Source organism: Rattus norvegicus, chromosome 6, assembly GCF_021556685.1.
Source record: "Rattus norvegicus strain SHRSP/BbbUtx chromosome 6, alternate assembly SHRSP_T2T, whole genome shotgun sequence".
Lineage (NCBI taxonomy): Eukaryota > Metazoa > Chordata > Mammalia > Rodentia > Muridae > Rattus > Rattus norvegicus.
The window spans coordinates 138,569,385-138,586,997 of NC_141539.1; the positions used below are offsets into that span (position 1 = coordinate 138,569,385).

Genomic DNA, 17,613 nt, shown 5'->3' on the forward strand with positions numbered 1-17,613 from the left:
ACAGATCTTTTACTTGCTTGGTTAAAGTCACACCGAGGTACTTTATATTATTTGGGTCTATTATGAAGGGTGTCGTTTCCCTAATTTCTTTCTCGGCTTGTTTCTCTTTTGTATAGAGGAAGGCAACTGATTTATTTGAGTTAATTTTATACCCAGCCACTTTGCTGAAGTTGTTTATCAGCTTTAGTAGTTCTCTGGTGGAACTTTTGGGATCACTTAAATATACTATCATGTCATCTGCAAATAGTGATATTTTGACCTCTTCTTTTCCGATCTGTATCCCTTTGATCTCCTTTTGTTGTCTGATTGCTCTGGCTAGAACTTCAAGAACTATATTGAATAAGTAGGGAGAGAGTGGGCAGCCTTGTCTAGTCCCTGATTTTAGTGGGATTGCTTCAAGTTTCTCTCCATTTAGTTTAATGTTAGCAACTGGTTTGCTGTATATGGCTTTTACTATGTTTAGGTATGGGCCTTGAATTCCTATTCTTTCCAGGACTTTTATCATGAAGGGGTGTTGAATTTTGTCAAATGCTTTCTCAGCATCTAATGAAATGATCATGTGGTTCTGTTCTTTCAGTTTGTTTATATAATGGATCACGTTGATGGTTTTCCGTATATTAAACCATCCCTGCATGCCTGGGATGAAGCCTACTTGATCATGGTGGATGATTGTTTTGATGTGCTCTTGAATTCGGTTTGCCAGAATTTTATTGAGTATTTTTGCGTCGATATTTATAAGGGAAATACGTCTGAAGTTCTCTTTCTTTGTTGTGTCTTTGTGTGGTTTAGGTATAAGAGTAATTGTGGCTTCGTAGAAAGAATTCGGTAGGGCTCCATCTGTTTCAATTTTGTGGAATAGTTTGGATAATATTGGTATGAGGTCTTCTATGAAGGTTTGATAGAATTCTGCACTAAACCCGTCTGGACCTGGGCTCTTTTTGGTTGGGAGACCTTTAATGACTGCTTCTATTTCCTTAGGAGTTATGGGGTTGTTTAACTGGTTTATCTGTTCCTGATTTAACTTCGATACCTGGTATCTGTCTAGGAAATTGTCCATTTCCTGAAGATTTTCAAATTTTGTTGAATATAGGTTTTTATAGTAAGATCTGATGATTTTTTTAATTTCCTCCGAATCTGTAGTTATGTCTCCCTTTTCATTTCTGATTTTGTTAATTTGGACACACTCTCTGTGTCCTCTCGTTAGTCTGGCTAAGGGTTTATCTATCTTGTTGATTTTCTCAAAGAACCAACTTTTGGTTCTGTTGATGCTTTCTATGGTCCTTTTTGTTTCTACTTGGTTGATTTCAGCTCTGAGTTTGATTATTTCCTGCCTTCTACTCCTCCTGGGTGTATTTGCTTCTTTTTGTTCTAGAGCTTTTAGGTGTGCTGTCAAGCTGCTGACATATGCTCTTTCCTGTTTCTTTCTGCAGGCACTCAGCGCTATGAGTTTTCCTCTTAGCACAGCTTTCATTGTGTCCCATAAGTTTGAGTATGTTGTATCTTCATTTAAATTAAATTCTAAAAAGTTTTTAATTTCTTTCTTTATTTCTTCCTTGACCAGGTTATCGTTGAGTAGAGCATTGTTCAATTTCCACGTATATGTGGGCATTCTTCCCTTATTGTTATTGAAGACCAGTTTTAGGCCGTGGTGGTCCGATAGCACGCATGGGATTATTTCTATCTTTCTGTACCTGTTGAGGCCCGTTTTTTGACCAATTATATGGTCAATTTTGGAGAAAGTACCATGAGGAGCTGAGAAGAAGGTATATCCTTTTGCTTTAGGATAGAATGTTCTATAAATATCCGTTAAGTCCATTTGGCTCATGACTTCTCTTAGTCTGTCGACATCACTGTTTAATTTCTGTTTCCATGATCTGTCCATTGATGAGAGTGGGGTGTTGAAATCTCCCACTATTATTGTGTGAGGTGCAATGTGTGTTTTGAGCTTTAGTAAGGTTTCTTTTACGTATGTAGGTGCCCTTGTATTTGGGGCATAGATATTTAGGATTGAGAGTTCATCTTGGTTGATTTTTCCTTTGATGAATATGAAGTGTCCTTCCTTATCTCTTTTGATGACTTTTAATTGAAAATTGATTTTATTTGATATTAGAATGGCTACTCCAGCTTGCTTCTTCTGACCATTTGCTTGGAAAGTTGTTTTCCAGCCTTTCACTCTGAGGTAGTGTCTGTCTTTGTCTCTGAGGTGTGTTTCCTGTAGGCAGCAGAATGCAGGGTCCTCGTTGCGTATCCAGTTTGTTAATCTATTTCTTTTTATTGGGGAGTTGAGGCCATTGATATTGAGAGATATTAAGGAATAGTGATTATTGCTTCCTGTTATATTCATATTTGGATGTGAGGTTATGTTTGTGTGCTTTCATTCTCTTTGTTTTGTTGCCAAGACGATTAGTTTCTTGCTTCTTCTAGGGTATAGCTTGCCTCCTTATGTTGGGATTTACCATTTATTATCCTTTGTAGTGCTGGATTTGTAGAAAGATATTGTGTAAATTTGGTTTTGTCATGGAATATCTTGGTTTCTCCATCAATGTTAATTGAGAGTTTTGCTGGATACAGTAACCTGGGCTGGCATTTGTGTTCTCTTAGGGTCTGTATAACATCAGTCCAGGATCTTCTGGCCTTCATAGTTTCTGGCGAGAAGTCTGGTGTGATTCTGATAGGTCTCCCTTTATATGTTACTTGACCTTTTTCCCTTACTGCTTTTAATATTCTTTCTTTATTTTGTGCGTTTGGTGTTTTGACAATTATGTGACGGGAGGTGTTTCTTTTCTGGTCCAATCTATTTGGAGTTCTGTAGGCTTCTTGTATGTCTATGGGTATCTCTTTTTTTAGGTTAGGGAAGTTTTCTTCTATGATTTTGTTGAAGATATTTAGTGGTCCTTTGAGCTGGGAGTCTTCACTCTCTTCTATACCTATTATCCTTAGGTTTGATCTTCTCATTGAGTCCTGGATTTCCTGTATGTTTTGGACCAGTGGCTTTTTCCGCTTTACATTATCTTTGACAGTTGAGTCAATGATTTCTATGGAATCTTCTGCTCCTGAGATTCTCTCTTCCATCTCTTGTATTCTGTTGGTGAAGCTTGTATCTACAGCTCCTTGTCTCTTCTTTTGGTTTTCTATATCCAGGGTTGTTTCCATGTGTTCTTTCTTGATTGCTTCTATTTCCATTTTTAATTCCTTCAACTGTTTGATTGTGTTTTCCTGGAATTCTTTCAGGGATTTTTGCGATTCCTCTCTGTAGGCTTCTAATTGTTTATTAATGTTTTCCTGTGTTTCCCTAAGTGTGTTCATGTCTTTCTTGAAGTCCTCCAGCATCATGATCAAATATGATTTTGAAACTAGATCTTGCTTTTCTGGTGTGTTTGGATATTCCATGTTTGTTTTGGTGGGAGAATTGGGCTCCGATGATGCATTGTAGTCTTGGTTTCTGTTGCTTGGGTTCCTGCGCTTGCCTCTCGCCATCAGATTATCTCTAGTGTTACTTTGTTCTGCTATTTCTGACAGTGGCTAGACTGTCCTATAAGCCTGTGTGTCAGGAGTGCTGTAGACCTGTTTTCCTCTCTTTCAGTCAGTTATGGGGACAGAGTGTTCTGCTTTCGGGCGTGTAGTTTTTCCTCTCTACAGGTCTTCAGCTGTTCCTGTGGGCCTGTGTCTTGAGTTCACCAGGCAGCTTTCTTGCAGCAGAAAATTTGGTCTTACCTGTGGTCCCGAGGCTCAGGTTCGCTCGTGGGATGCTGCCCAGGGGCTCTCTGCAGCGGCAGCTACCAGGAAGACCTGTGCCGCCCCTTCCCGGAGCTTCAGTGCACCAGGGTTCCAGATGGTCTTTGGCTTTTTCCTCTGGCGTCTGAGATGTGTGTGCAGGGAGCAGTCTTCTGGTTTCCCAGGCTTGTCTGCCTCTCTGAAGGTTTAGCTCTCCCTCCCACGGGATTTGGGTGCAGAGAACTGTTTATCCGGTCTGTTTCCTTCAGGGTCCGGCGGTGTCTCTGGCAGGGGTCCTGCTGCTCCTGGGCCCTCCCCCACGGGAGCCCAGAGGCCTTATACAGTTTCCTCTTGGGCCAGGGATGTGGGCAGGGGTGAGCAGTGTTGGTGGTCTCTTCCCCTCTGCAACCTCAGGAGTGCCCACCTGACCAGGCGGTTGGGTCTCTCTCTCACCGGGTCTGGGAGCAGAGAGCTGCTGCAGGCCGGGATCTGCTGGTGTGGGACTTCCGGTAAACACAGAACGTGCCCGGTCCTAGAGAAATTCTGCTTCCGTGTGTCCCAAGCTCACCAGGCAGCTTTCTTGCAGCAGAAAATTTGGTCTTACCTGTGGTCCCGAGGCTCAGGTTCGCTCGTGGGGTGCTGCCCAGGGGCTCTCTGCAGCGGCAGCAACCAGGAAGACCTGTGCAGCCCCTTCCGGGAGCTTCAGTGCACCAGGGTTCCAGATGGTCTTTGGCTTTTTCCTCTGGCGTCCGAGATGTGTGTGCAGGGAGCAGTCTCTTCTGGTTTCCCAGGCTTGTCTGCCTCTCTGAAGGTTTAGCTCTCCCTCCCACGGGATTTGGGTGCAGAGAACTGTTTATCCGGTCTGTTTCCTTCAGGGTCCGGAGGTGTGTGGATGTAGTTTTATCCTGTGTGTTGAATTTTCAAATCAGAAATTTAGGGAGACCTTTTACAATAAAAATATGATGTACTATCTTATCATTAGACAGTAGCTGTGAAGTCTTCATTCATGTCTCATAAATGCTTAATATGAAAAATGATCATCAAATCACCATGCTATGTTACACTCATCAGAAAGGCAGAGGAAGGAGCAGAGGCATGGCCCATACTTTTGTATGTGATGGAGGTTTCAAGTCAAAGTTTGGAGGTGCAGAATAGTGTGTATACGTTTGCATGTGGGAGCCAAAGGACAACTTTGAATGTCACTCCTCAAGTGCTTTCTATCTTTGAAACAGGTTTACTCATGGGCCTGGAGTTTCACTAAAAATAATAAACTAACATTCCACTGAGTCCCCTGAGATCTGCTTCTACCTCACTTCCTTCTCTTAATGGGTTTATGAATATAAAACCAAATGCCCAGACATTAGACTAGATTCTGAAGGATCCAACTCAGATCCTCCCTCAATTACATGACAAATATATTGTGAGTTAAGCTATCCCTCTATCCCTTGACTCAAAAGTTTTAATAAAATTTCCAAGACAGGATTGTTTTCAAAGTACCTTCAAATTATTAACAAAAATTTGGTATCCTCACCCTCACCAATATATTGAGGCTCTGTTCCTTTTTTTTTTATTAACTTGAGTATTTCTTTTTTTATATATTTTTTATTAACTTGAGTATTTCTTATATACATTTCAAGTGTTATTCCCTTTCCCGGTAACCGGGCAAACATCCCCCTCCCCCCTCCCCTTCCTTAGGGGTGTTCCCCTCCCAACCCTCCCTCCATTGCCGCCCTCCCCCCACCAGTCTAGTTCACTGGGGGTTCAGTCTTAGCAGGACCCAGGGCTTCCCCTTCCACTGGTGCTCTTACTAGGATATTCATTGCTACCTATGAGGTCAGAGTCCAGGGTCAGTCCATGTATAGTCTTTAGGTGGTGGCTTAGTCCCTGGAAGCTCTGGTTGCTTGGCATTGTTGTACTTTTGGGGTCTCGAGCCCCTTCAAGCTCTTCCAGTTCTTTCTCTGATTCCTTCAACGGGGGTCCTATTCTCAGTTCAGTGGTTTGCTGCTGGCATTCGCCTCTGTATTTGCTCTATTCTGGCTGTGTCTCTCAGGAGCGATCTACATCCGGCTCCTGTCGGTCTGCACTTCTTTGCTTCATCCATCTTGTCTAATTGGGTGGCTATATATGTATGGGCCACATGTGGGGCAGACTCTGAATGGGTGTTCCTTCAGTCTCTGTTTTAATCTTTGCCTCTCTCTTCCCTGCCAAGGGGATTCTTGTTCCCCTTTTAAAGAAGGAGTGAAGCATTCACATTTTGATCATCCGTCTTGAGTTTCCTTTGTTCTAGGGATCTAGGGTAATTCAAGCATTTGGGCTAATAGCCTCTTATCAATGAGTGCATACCATGTATGTCTTTCTGTGATTGGGTTAGCTCACTCAGGATGATGTTTTCCAGTTCCAACCATTTGCCTACGAATTTCATAAAGTCGTTGTTTTTGATAGCTGTTTAATATTCCATTGTGTAGATGTACCACATTTTCTGTATCCATTCCTCTGTTGAAGGGCATCTGGGTTCTTTCCAGCTTCTGGCTATTATAAATAAGGCTGCAATGAACATAGTGGAGCACGTGTCTTTTTTATATGTTGGGGCATCTTTTGGGTATATGCCCAAGAGAGGTATAGCTGGATCCTCAGGCAGTTCAATGTCCAATTTTCTGAGGATTCTCCAGACTGATTTCCAGAATGGTTGTACCAGTTTGCAGTCCCACCAACAATGGAGGAGTGTTCCTCTTCCTCCACATCCTCGCCAGCATCTGTTGTCCCCTGAGTTTTTGATCTTAGCCATTCTCACTGGTGTGAGGTGAAATCCCAGGATTGTTTTGATTTGCATTTCCCTTATGACTAAAGATGTTGAACATTTCTTTAGGTGTTTCTCAGCCATTCAGCATTCCTCAGCTGTGAATTCTTTGTTTAGCTCTGAACCCCATTTTTTAATAGGGTTATTTGTCTCCCTGAAGTCTAACTTCTTGAGTTCTTTGTATATTTTGGATATAAGGCCTCTATCTGTTGTAGGATTGCTAAAGATCTTTTCCCAATCTGTTGGTTGCCATTTTGTCCTAACCACAGTATCCTTTGCCTTACAGAAGCTTTGCAGTTTTATGAGATGGGTGGGAGACTTTTAATGACTGCTTCTCTTTCTTTAGGAGTTATGGGGTTGTTTAAATGGTTTATCTGTTCCTGATTTAACTTTGGTACCTGGTATCTGTCTAGGAAATTGTCATTTCCTGAAGATTTTCAAGTTTTGTTGAATATAGGCTTTTGTAGTAGGATCTGATGATTTTTTGAATTTCCTCTGATTCTGTAGTTATGTTTCCCTTTTCATTTCTGATTTTGTTAATTTGGACACACTCTCTGTGTCCTCTGGTTTGTCTGGCTAAGGGTTTATCTATCTTGTTGCTTTTCTCAAAGAACCAGCTTTTGCTTCTGGTGATTCTTTGTATTGTCCTTTTTGTTTCTACTTGGTTGATTTCAGCTCTGAGTTTATTTCTTGCCTTCTACTCCTCCTGGGTGTATTTGCTTCTTTTTGTTCTAGAGCTTTTAGGTGTGCTGTTAAGCTGCTTATATATGCTCTCTCCTGTTTCTTTCTCCAGGCACTCAGAGCTATGAGTTTTCCTCTTAGCACGGCTTTCATCATGTCCCATAAGTTTGGGTATGTTTTACCTTCATTTTCATTAAATTCTAAGAAGTCTTTAATTTCTTTCTTTATTTCTTCCTTGACCAAGTTATCATTGAGTACAGCATTGTTCAACTTCCATGTATATGTGGGCGTTCTTCCCTTATTGTTATTGAAGACCAGCTTTAGCCCGTGGTGGTCTGATAGGATGCATGGGGTTATTTCTATCTTTCTGTATCTGTTGAGGCCTGTTTTATGACCAATTATATGGTCAATTTTGGAGAAAGTACAGTGAGGTGGTGAGAAGAATGTATATCCTTTTGTTTTAGGGTAGAATGTTCTATAAATATCTGTTAAGTCCATTCGGTTCATGACTTCTCTTAGTCTGTCTATGTGTCTGTTTAACTTCTGTTTCCATGATCTGTCCATTGATGAGAGTGGGGTGTTGAAATCTCCTACTATTATTGTGTGAGGTGCAATGTGTGCTTTGAGCTTTCGTAAGGTTTCTTTTATGTATGTAGCTGTCCTTGTATTTTGAGCATAGCTATTTAGGATTGAGAGTTCATCTTGGTGGATTTTTCCTTTGATGAATATGAAGTGTCCTTTTTTTATCTTTTTTGATGACTTTTAATTGAAAATCGATTTTATTTGATATTAGAATGGCTACTCCAGCTTGCTTCTTCTGACCATTTGCTTGGAAAGTTGTTTTCCAGCCTTTTACTCTGAGGTAGTGTCTGTCTGAGGTGTGTTTCCTGTAGACAGCAGAATGCAGGGTCTTCATTGCGTATCCAGTTTGTTAATCAATGTCTTTTTATTGGGGAGTTGAGACCATTGATGTTGAGAGGTAGTAAGGAATAGTGATTATTGCTTCCTGTTATATTCATATTTGGATGTAGATTATGTTTGTGTGCTTTTCTTCTCTTTGTTTTGTTGCCAAGACGATTAGTTTCTTGCTTTTTCTCGGGTGTAGCTTGCCTCCTTATGTTGGGCTTTACCATTTATTATCCTTTGTAGTGCTGGATTTGTAGAAAGATATTGTGTAAATTTGGTTTTGTCATGGAATATCTTGGTTTCTCCATCTGTGTTAATTGAGAGTTTTGCTGGATACAGTAACCTGGGCTGGCATTTGTGTTCTCTTAGTGTCTGTATGACATCTGTCCAGGATCTTCTGGCTTTCATAGTCTCTTGTGAGAAGTCTGGTGTAATTCTGATAGGTCTGCCTTTATATGTTACTTGACCTTTTTCCCTTACTGCTTTTAAAATTCTTTCTTTGTTTTTTTTGTATTTGATGTTCTGACTATTATGTGATAGGAGGAGTTTCTATTCTGGTCCAATCTATTTGGAGTTCTGTAGGCTTCTTTTATGTTTATGGGCTTCTCTTTCTTTGGATTAGGGAAATTTTCTTCTATAAATTTGTTGAAGATAGTTTCTTGTCCTTTAAGTTGGGAGTCTTCACTCTCTTCTATACCTATTATCCTTAGATTTGATATTCTCATTGTGTCCTGGATTTCCTGTATGTTTTGGACCAGTAGCTTTGTGCATTTTACATTATGTTTGACAGTTGTGTCAATGTTTTCTATGGCATCTTCTGCCCGTGTGATTCTCTCTTCTGTCTCTTGTATTCGGTTGGTGATTCTTGCATATGTGACTTCTGATCTTTTCCCTAGGTTTTCTATCTTCAGGGTTGTCTCCCTTTGTGCTTCCTTTATTGTTTCTATTTCCATTTTTATATCGTGAATGTTTTTTCCATTTCCTTTACCTGTTTGGTTGTGTTTTTCTGTAATTCTTTAAGGGATTTTTGTGTTTCCTCTTTAAGGGCTTCTATTTGTTTACTTGTGTTGTCTTGTATTTCTTCAAGTCAATTATCTATGTCCTTCTTAATGTCCTTCATCATTATCATAAAATGTGATTTTAAACCCAAATCTTGCTTTTCTGGTGTTTTGGATATCCAGTATTTGCTTTGGTGGGAGAACAGGGCTTTGCTGATGCCATGTCGTCTTGGTTTCTGTTGCTTAGGTTCCTTGCTTGCCTCTCACCATCAGGTTGTCTCTGGTGTTGGCTTGTCTTGCTGACTTTGAAAGTAGCTTGGCCCTCCTGTAGGCCTGTTTTCTTTCAGCCATATCTGGGAACAGAGAACTCTGCTCATAGGTGTGTAGGTGTTTTTGACAACTGGCTTTCAATTCTTGACACAGACAGAACACTGAAGGGTCCTTCCCTTGACTGCTCCTAAATCCCAGTGCCCAGGGGTCAGAGATGGCATTAGGTGATTTCCTCTTTCATCCGGAATGTGGGCAGAAACTATGTTTCTTTTGGGTTCTCAGGAGTGTCCACAGTTCTGAGGGTCCATCTCTCTCCACCACGGGATTTGGGTTCAGGGACTTGTCAACTTTCTATTGTCTTAAATCTATGTCCAAGCAACATTCTCTGTTGGCTATCCCACAACAAGATTTCATCAAAGTAGTGGTCCTGGGCTGTATCTTGATTGGTCCAGTACATGCCTACCAGTAGAATGCTCCATGTTTGAGCCCTGTCATCATATAAACTAGGTGTAGTGAATATAAGCCTGTATTTCCAGTACTGCATACGTGAAGGCAGATGGATCAGAAATTCAAAGTGATCTTTGACTACATAATAAAAAGTCAGAGGCCAACCTGGGATATACAAGAATTTACTCCCCCCCAAAAAAACCCCAAAACCAATACCAAATAAGATAGCATTCTGCTTGAAGCAACTATGTCTAGCCACTGTGGCTAAACATCAAGTTCAGGGTTTTTCAGAGTGTCAGAGATGAGTGCCCAAGGTCCTTCCAAGAAGTAGAACAAGTGGCAGATGATAGATGCATGATAGATAGAGGATAGATATAAACAGTAGATAGACATAGAGGATGGTAAAGATAGAAATGATATGCAGGCAGACAGCAGAGGGACCACAGATTTTAGACCTAGATGACAGATGGATGATACATAGAAATCTTGTAGCTACACCTCCAGTTGCAGAAGGCTGGTTATTGTGATAGTTTGTATATGCTTGTCGAAGGGAGTGGCACTATTAGGAAGTATGGCCCTATTGGAGTAGGCATGGCATTGTGGGTATGGGCTTAAGACCCTCATCCCAGTTGCCTGGAAGTTAGTATTCTGCTAGCTGCCTTCAGATGAAGATATAGAACTCTCAGCTCTAATTGTACTATGCCTGCCTGGATGCTGCCATGCTCCTGGTTTGATGATAAGGGACTGAACTTCTGAACCTGTAAGCCAGCCCCAATTAAATGTTGTCCTTTATAAAACTTGCATTGGCCATGGTGTCTGTTCACTGCAGTAGAACCCTAACTAAGACAGTTATGTAGACAGATATAGACTCAGAGCCTGGGGAGGGACTGAAGTCTTTTAAAGAACTGGCCACTCTATTGGAGTGTACACTGGCTCATTTTTGTGTGTCACAAGCTAGAATCATCAGAGAGAAAGGAGCCTTACTTGAGGAAATGCCTCCATGAGATCAGCTGTAAGGCATTATTCAATCAGTGATCACTGGGAGAGGACCCAGCCTGAGATGGGTGGTGACATTCCTGGGCTGGTCATCCTGGCTTCTGTAAGAAAGCAGGCTGACCAAGCAATGTGAAGCAAGCCAGTAAGCAAGACCCCTCCATGGCCTCTGCATCATCTCCTGTCTCCAGGATCCTGCCCTGTGTGAGTTCCTGTCCTGACTTCCTTCAGTGGTTATCAGCAATGTGGAAGTGTGAGCCAAATAAACTCTTTCTTCCCCGAGTTGCTTTTTGGTTCTGGCATTTCATCAAAATGTGAAAAACCTGAATTAAGACAGGTAGGAACTGTGAGTGTTAAGTTTGATATTCCTGGGACAAGGCAGCAGGATGGAACCTGAGGCAGGAGCTGATGTTGTGACCCCATGCAAGATTCTTCCTTCTCTGATATAATGGTTCATTTGCTTGTCACCTTGATTGGATTAAGTGGTGGCATTTCTTAGGAGGGGGTCTTCTCAGAGGTAATTAGATTTGAGAGCTCTGAACTAATCAGTTGGTCAACCTGTGGTCTGACAGATTGAGAATATGATGGCGTTATGGGGGGTAGTGAATGGTAGAGAGAGGACCTAGTAGAGGGAATCACTTAGGGTGTAAATTTGGAACTACATCTGTCCCTGGACACTTTCTAAATTCCACTTGTAGGTTATGAGCCAAGATATAGCCTTGTCATGAGAAAGAATGTTGAGGAAACTGGCTTGTTCCTGGAACAGGGGCCAATATCCAGGATCCAGGCCTACCCTGAGTACAGGAGCCAGTGTTCATGGAAGTGGCTATTGATGGCTGAAGAGCAAGATCTACTTGCTACAATAGACACTCCTTGCCTGTGTGTCCAAAGCTTGGCAAATATACAGCCATGTGGACAGGAATAGTGTTACTCCTTGGCCCTGGTTATACCCTTATCTCTCAGATTCCTGTCTGTAGCAAGTAACAAGACACTGGCACATACCACCACAGAGCTTCCCATATCTGCATTGTCTTCACAGTGACAGACCGATGTCTCTTAAAATGTGAGCCAAAATAAGTCACTTTTTGTTTCCTGTCATGTATTTGGTTACAGTAGTAAGTTTTAAAGTCCTAAGCTCAGGACACTGATATATGTGTACATTTGGATACCGAGTTGGACACTGGATCAGTCTAGGGTATCAAACACAGTAGGAGGAGGTCCTTGGAGAGGGGCAGTTTGTACACAGATGCACACACAGGGAGGAGACTGTAACAATTAGTCAGTGGATAGTGTATTGCTTCTACAAGACAAGGGATGGCTGAATGCTATGACTGCACAGCTAGGTGGGGCACAGGACTGACTCTTTCTGCAACATGGAGAAATCTAACCTCAGATGCCATATCCCAAATTCTTGGCTTCCACAGTTGGCAGAGAATGGAGTTCTGCTTTTCAAGCAGCCTATGGAAACTGGTATTAGAAGTTGAATGGCGGAAGGCCCTGGTGTAGGGACCGGAACCAGGGAAGATGCAGAGCTGAAGTGGCGTGTACTGCTCCTTGGCCAAGAAAGGCCATTTCAATCGGCTACCTCATGGCCTCAAGGGGCTTCTTCAGTTCCTTTAAGAACGTATTCAGATCAACCAATTGATGCCGATGTAACAGTGATAGGTTCTGGTCCTGGAGGATATGTTGCTGCCATTGAAGCTGCCCAGTTAGGCTTTAAGACAGTCTGCATTGAGAAGAATGAAACACTTAGAGGAACATGCTTGAATGTTGGTTGTATTCCTTCAAAGTCTTTATTAAATAATTCTCGTTATTACCATTTGGCCCATGGAAAAGATTTTGCATCTAGGGGAAGTGAAATACCAGAAGTTCGCTTGAATTTAGAGAAGATGATGGAGCAGAAGCGTTCTGCAGTAAAAGCATTAACAGGGGGGAATTGCCCACTTATTCCAACAAAATAAGGTTGTTCATGTCAATGGATTTGGAAAGATAACTGGCAAGAATCAGGTTATAGCTACAACAGCGGATATCAGCACTCAGGTTATTGGCACCAAAAACATCCTTATAGCTACGGGCTCAGAAGTTACTCCTTTTCTTGGAATCATGATTGATGAAAGCACCATAGTGTCTTTTACAGGAGCTTTATCTTTAAAAAAAGTTCCAGAGAAGTTGGTTTTTATTGGTGCAGGAGTAATCGGTGTGGAATTGGGTTCAGTTTGGCAAAGACTTGGTGCAGATGTGACAGCGGTTGAATTTTTGGGTCATGTGGGTGGAATAGAAATTAGCATGGAGATATCTAAAAATTTTCAACATATTCTTCAAAATCAAGGATTTAAGTTTAAACAATATACAAAAGTTACTGGTTCCACCAAGAAGTCAGATGGAAAGATTGATGTGTCTGTCGAAGCTGCTTCTGGTGGGAAAGCTGAGGTCATTATGTGTGATGTATTCTTGGTTTGCATTGGTCGATGGCCCTTTACTCAGAATTTGGGACTAGAAGAGCTTGGAATTGAACTAGATCCCAAAGGTAGAATTCCAGTCAATACCAGATTTCAAACTAAAATTCCAAATATCTTTGCTATTGGAGATGTGGTTGCTGGTCCAACGTTGGCTCACGAAGCAGAAGATGAAGGCATCATCTGTGTTGAAGGAATGGCAGGCGGTGTTGTCCACATTGATTATAATTGTGTGCCGTCAGTGATCTACACACATCCTGAGGCTGCTTGGGTTGGCAAATCAGAAGAACAGTTGAAAGAAGAGGGTGTCGAGTTCAAAGTTGGAAAATTCCCATTTGCTGCCAACAGCAGAGCTAAAACAAATGCTGACACAGAAGGCATGGTGAAGATTCTTGGATATAAATCAACAGAGAGAGTACTGGGACATATTCTAGGACCAGGTGCTGGAGAAATGGTGACTGAGGCTGCCCTGCATTGGAATACGGAACTTCCTGTGAAGATATAGCTACAGTCTGCCATGCACATCCAACCTTAGAGAAGCAAACTTGGCTGCATCTTTTGGCAAACCAATCAACTTTTAATTAGAGGATTGCTTTTATTAAAATCTGGAAGCTTTTGTCAACATTACATTTTTGAACAGGATTAATCTCCCAGTCCCAAGAATTTGTAGGATGAAATTATGAAACTTCTGGAAGGTATTTAGTAGGGTTCGAACAGAATGGAATAAACTTGTATACCTATGTAGCAAGAATTTTGTTCCAGTGCATTAATGCAAAGAGAAAGCGACATATACTAGCATCCTGGGAAGTTTTTGACCTGTTTTCATACTGTCTATGAGATTCAACATCACTGAACTAGCACTCATAGATTTTACCTCTAATTTTGTGGAGGTGAGTCTGTTGACAAGGAAGGAGTCGGAGAATACATGTGAACAACTTGAGGAGAACTGGCCAGGTTACTTTAAATTTGGTTTTCATATTGGAAACGAGTCAGTGACTAGAACAAGATTCAAATATGTACAAACAACTTACATAAATAAAGGTGATTGTCTCTCATTTTATTTAACTTCCAAATTCCTGGCAGTTTAGAGGTAGAACTACGTGTTTAAACATTAAGGTTATAGGTCTGTAAGTCTAAATGAAGATTCTGTCTACAGAACTATTAAGTGGAGACTTATGATTATACCAGGGAATGAAGATACCAAAATAAACATGTCTTAAATAAAAAAAAGAAGTTGAATGGCATAAAACTACAGAGGAGCCTAGCCCAGGTGCCCTGGAGAGATGAAACACGATGGGTCTCTTGCAGCTCAGCTTTCTTAGCCGTGGAGTGAACAGTTTTTAACCTGACTGTACTTTTCTCAGTCTGCCAGAGAGGTCCAAACGTCCCCAAGAAGCAGAAGGGAGATGCCTGCTTTTACTGTGGGGTCTCAGGGAAGTTGCCTGCCTTGCCAGTATCTCGAGGCTTAAATGTTATCAACTCAAAGCGCTTATTCACCTGTCTTGCATACTTTAGAGCGAGGCTGGTTTGGTCATATTTTGGTCCTGAGATATATAGAGACACGGTTAGCTCTTGAAGGCCTAGGACAGAGACATTCCCTTGTACTCCAGGTTCCACTGCTCCTCATAGTAACTATAACTATGTTCCAAGCATCTGGCTTTAGCTCAGCTTCTCAGCAGGTCTGGACCCAAGCCCAGATTCTCTGCAGCTCACTGTGCAGTAGGTACTGGTTATGAGTCAAATGGCACACTTTATTGCCTGTCATTGTGTGGCTCCCAAAGCAGAAATGCCACTTACAGGAATCAGATGCTTCTCAGTCCCAGGTAGAACGCTTCTCCCACAACAGCAGAAGCTGCAGTTGCATTGCTAGCCAGGTCCACACTGCTGCTGCAACTGCACCAGAGTTTGTGGCTAGTCCAGTCCCTGAGTCTCCACCACACTCCTCTGCCAGGGCCTATGTAGCCCTGCATCTTAGGATGTTCCAGCTACAAAACTACGCCTTGGGAATGCAGTGAGAACAGACCACCCTGACACTACTGAGCTCCATCTTTCTTTCCCCAGCCCCCCGATCTGCCTCAGAAAGTCTGTTACCCTGTACCAGCGCAAGTGGAGGCCATTTCCACCAGACTGTCTTCTCTACTGCAAGTTATCAGGCTATAACCCTCACTCAAGCTACAGCATCTGTTCCTCTCATATGGGTGGTTCCTATCTTTTGCTTCCTGACTATCCCTCCCTCATGGCCACCATGGCCTGCAAATTCAGAATGACTCCCAACCATAGATCATCCCCACTTGATTATGGGATAGTTGGAGGGGACTTGAGCTGAGTGGTTTGTGCTTTGGGAATGTTAGCATGTTTTGTGTGTGGTGTGTGTGTGTGTGTGTGTGTGTGTGTGTGTATGTATGCATGTGTGAGTGTGTGTGTACATGTGTATGTATGCATGTGTGAGTGTGTTTGTGTACATGTGCATGTATATATTTGTGTGTGTGTGTGTGTGTGTGTGTGTGTGTGTGTGTGTGTGTGTGATTTTTGTATAAGGAGAGTGGGGGCTGGTCCACACAGGAAGAACAGAGCGAGTTGTACAATGTTGAAGGATGTTTTATTATTATTTTAAAAAGATGAACAGGGACCTTAAAGACATGACTGGACTCCAGAAAATTTAAAGAAAAAGCTGGCAAAGCTAAGCTTCAGGTCAGTGAATATCTCTTGGAGTCCCCTAAGCGCCAAGAACTCCCCCCAAGCCCCCCACCCCCCGCTTTCCTTCCAGAGTTTCTCCTTTGACTTTGTTGGGGGACTCTGGCCTGGCATTTGCCTTGATATGAAATGGAGAAACAGTCACGGCGCCTCTCCAATGCCAGCGGTCAGTCAGCCTCAGTGCCCCAGGCCTGGGCTCTCTCCTTGGATGTTTACTCTAATTGGTGTTCTCTGCTGTCAGTGGCCCAATCTGGATGCCGGGCTGCAGGAAAAGCCCACTCCTGCCTGGCTTTCAAAGCATCCTCTCTTTTCCCCCATGTTGCTCCTGGACCACCTTCTGGACTGATCAGGGTGTGTTCATCATGCTCTTCTCCTACAGACTTTTCTGTGTTGCTCAGCCACTGCTCAGGGGCTCCTGCACCTGCTAGGGCCCAACAGAGACTATGAAGCTGAGTATCTCTCTAGATCATCTGGTGAGGTAACAGGGTCTTCAAGCTGTGGAGTCAGCAGTGTCTCCGATGGGATTTTATATCTGGGAATTCATCACATCGCATGGATGGCAGGAAGAGGCATCTTCACAAGGAGCCCCATCTTACAGTCCAAGAAGTGAGAGTTCACTTAGGTGTCAGAGAAAAACATGGCAAGGCACTGGTCGGGTGAAGGCCGTTAGAATCACCTTTGGTAGTCTTTCCCAGAGAGGTCCCTTTGGGGCCTTCTCAGTCTCAGAGATATATGGAAAGTCCTCCTCTCCCAGAGAAGCATGTTTTTTCAGAGGACTGTGTAGACAGGATTGGCTCTAAGGCTCATCTGCTTCTAAATGCATGCAGGTGATGCAACCCCTCCTGGGAGAGTGCCTGGCTGAGAGCTAGACACCATGTAGAAGAAACACAGCAATTTTGGCCTATCCATTGTTCTGGCTGTGGTAGTAGTACTTGGGTCCTGTTGGCTACCGTCTGTGGTAAAGCCTGCTCTCCACATGCTCCTTCCAATGTGGAAGGGATGTTGATAGCAGAGTGAGAGCCATAAGATCAAAGAATGCTGAGATGAGAAGGCAGTATAACCTGTGTGTCTGGTTGTTCAGCAGCATGGGCTTGGTCCTAGAGGGCTAGCAAGCTCTGGCGCCTTCTGTAGAGACAAGCTAGGCACCTTGCCCAATCATGTTTCTGTAGTCAGGGACCATCGTCTGCTTCACCTGCACCACCGAGGAGAAGATCCACTTCACCTGCGAGGTGCAAAAGTGAGATGTTATGTGCCTGACCTCACTCTCCTCCGTCTTGTACACCAAGACAGGGCAGTCCCCAATCTTAGGGTGTCATACATCTAGAGTGAGGATAAAACAGTGAGATCACAGGGCGTGCTGTGAGTGGAGTTTTGGGATGGCTTATAGCTATAGCAAGGGGGACATTGTAGGGACAGCATAGGGATCTGGTGAGGACCAGGTGTAGAGTGGGGATCAGCCACAGGAACAGTGTGCAGCGAGTATTGGAGACAGTGTAAGGATAGGGTGGGTGACAACTTGGGGGAGCATCAAGACAAATTAGAGACAACATGGACAATGTGGTTACAATATAGAACAGAGGGACAAGGAGGGAGTGGCATGAGTACAGCATATGACTTTGTGGAAGATAGCATATGATGATGAGAGAGAGCTTGAGAC

At 42.8% G+C, this 17,613-nt stretch overlaps 1 pseudogene and 2 gene segments (V, D, J or C); 1 reads left to right on the forward strand and 2 right to left on the reverse strand.

The window, feature by feature from the left end:
• The window catches only part of LOC134479197 (Ig gamma-2A chain C region-like), a 398,327-nt gene that overhangs the window by 137,419 nt on the left and 243,295 nt on the right, over positions 1 to 17,613 (reverse strand).
• On the forward strand, positions 12,331 to 13,843 carry Dld-ps1 (dihydrolipoyl dehydrogenase, pseudogene 1; annotated as a pseudogene).
• LOC148005505 (Ig gamma-3 chain C region-like) overlaps positions 15,840 to 17,613 on the reverse strand; it is a 53,067-nt gene continuing 51,293 nt past the window's right edge. The window contains 1 exon segment of the C gene segment in view: positions 15,840 to 17,178. Within this exon segment, the coding sequence occupies positions 17,095 to 17,178 (84 nt within the window).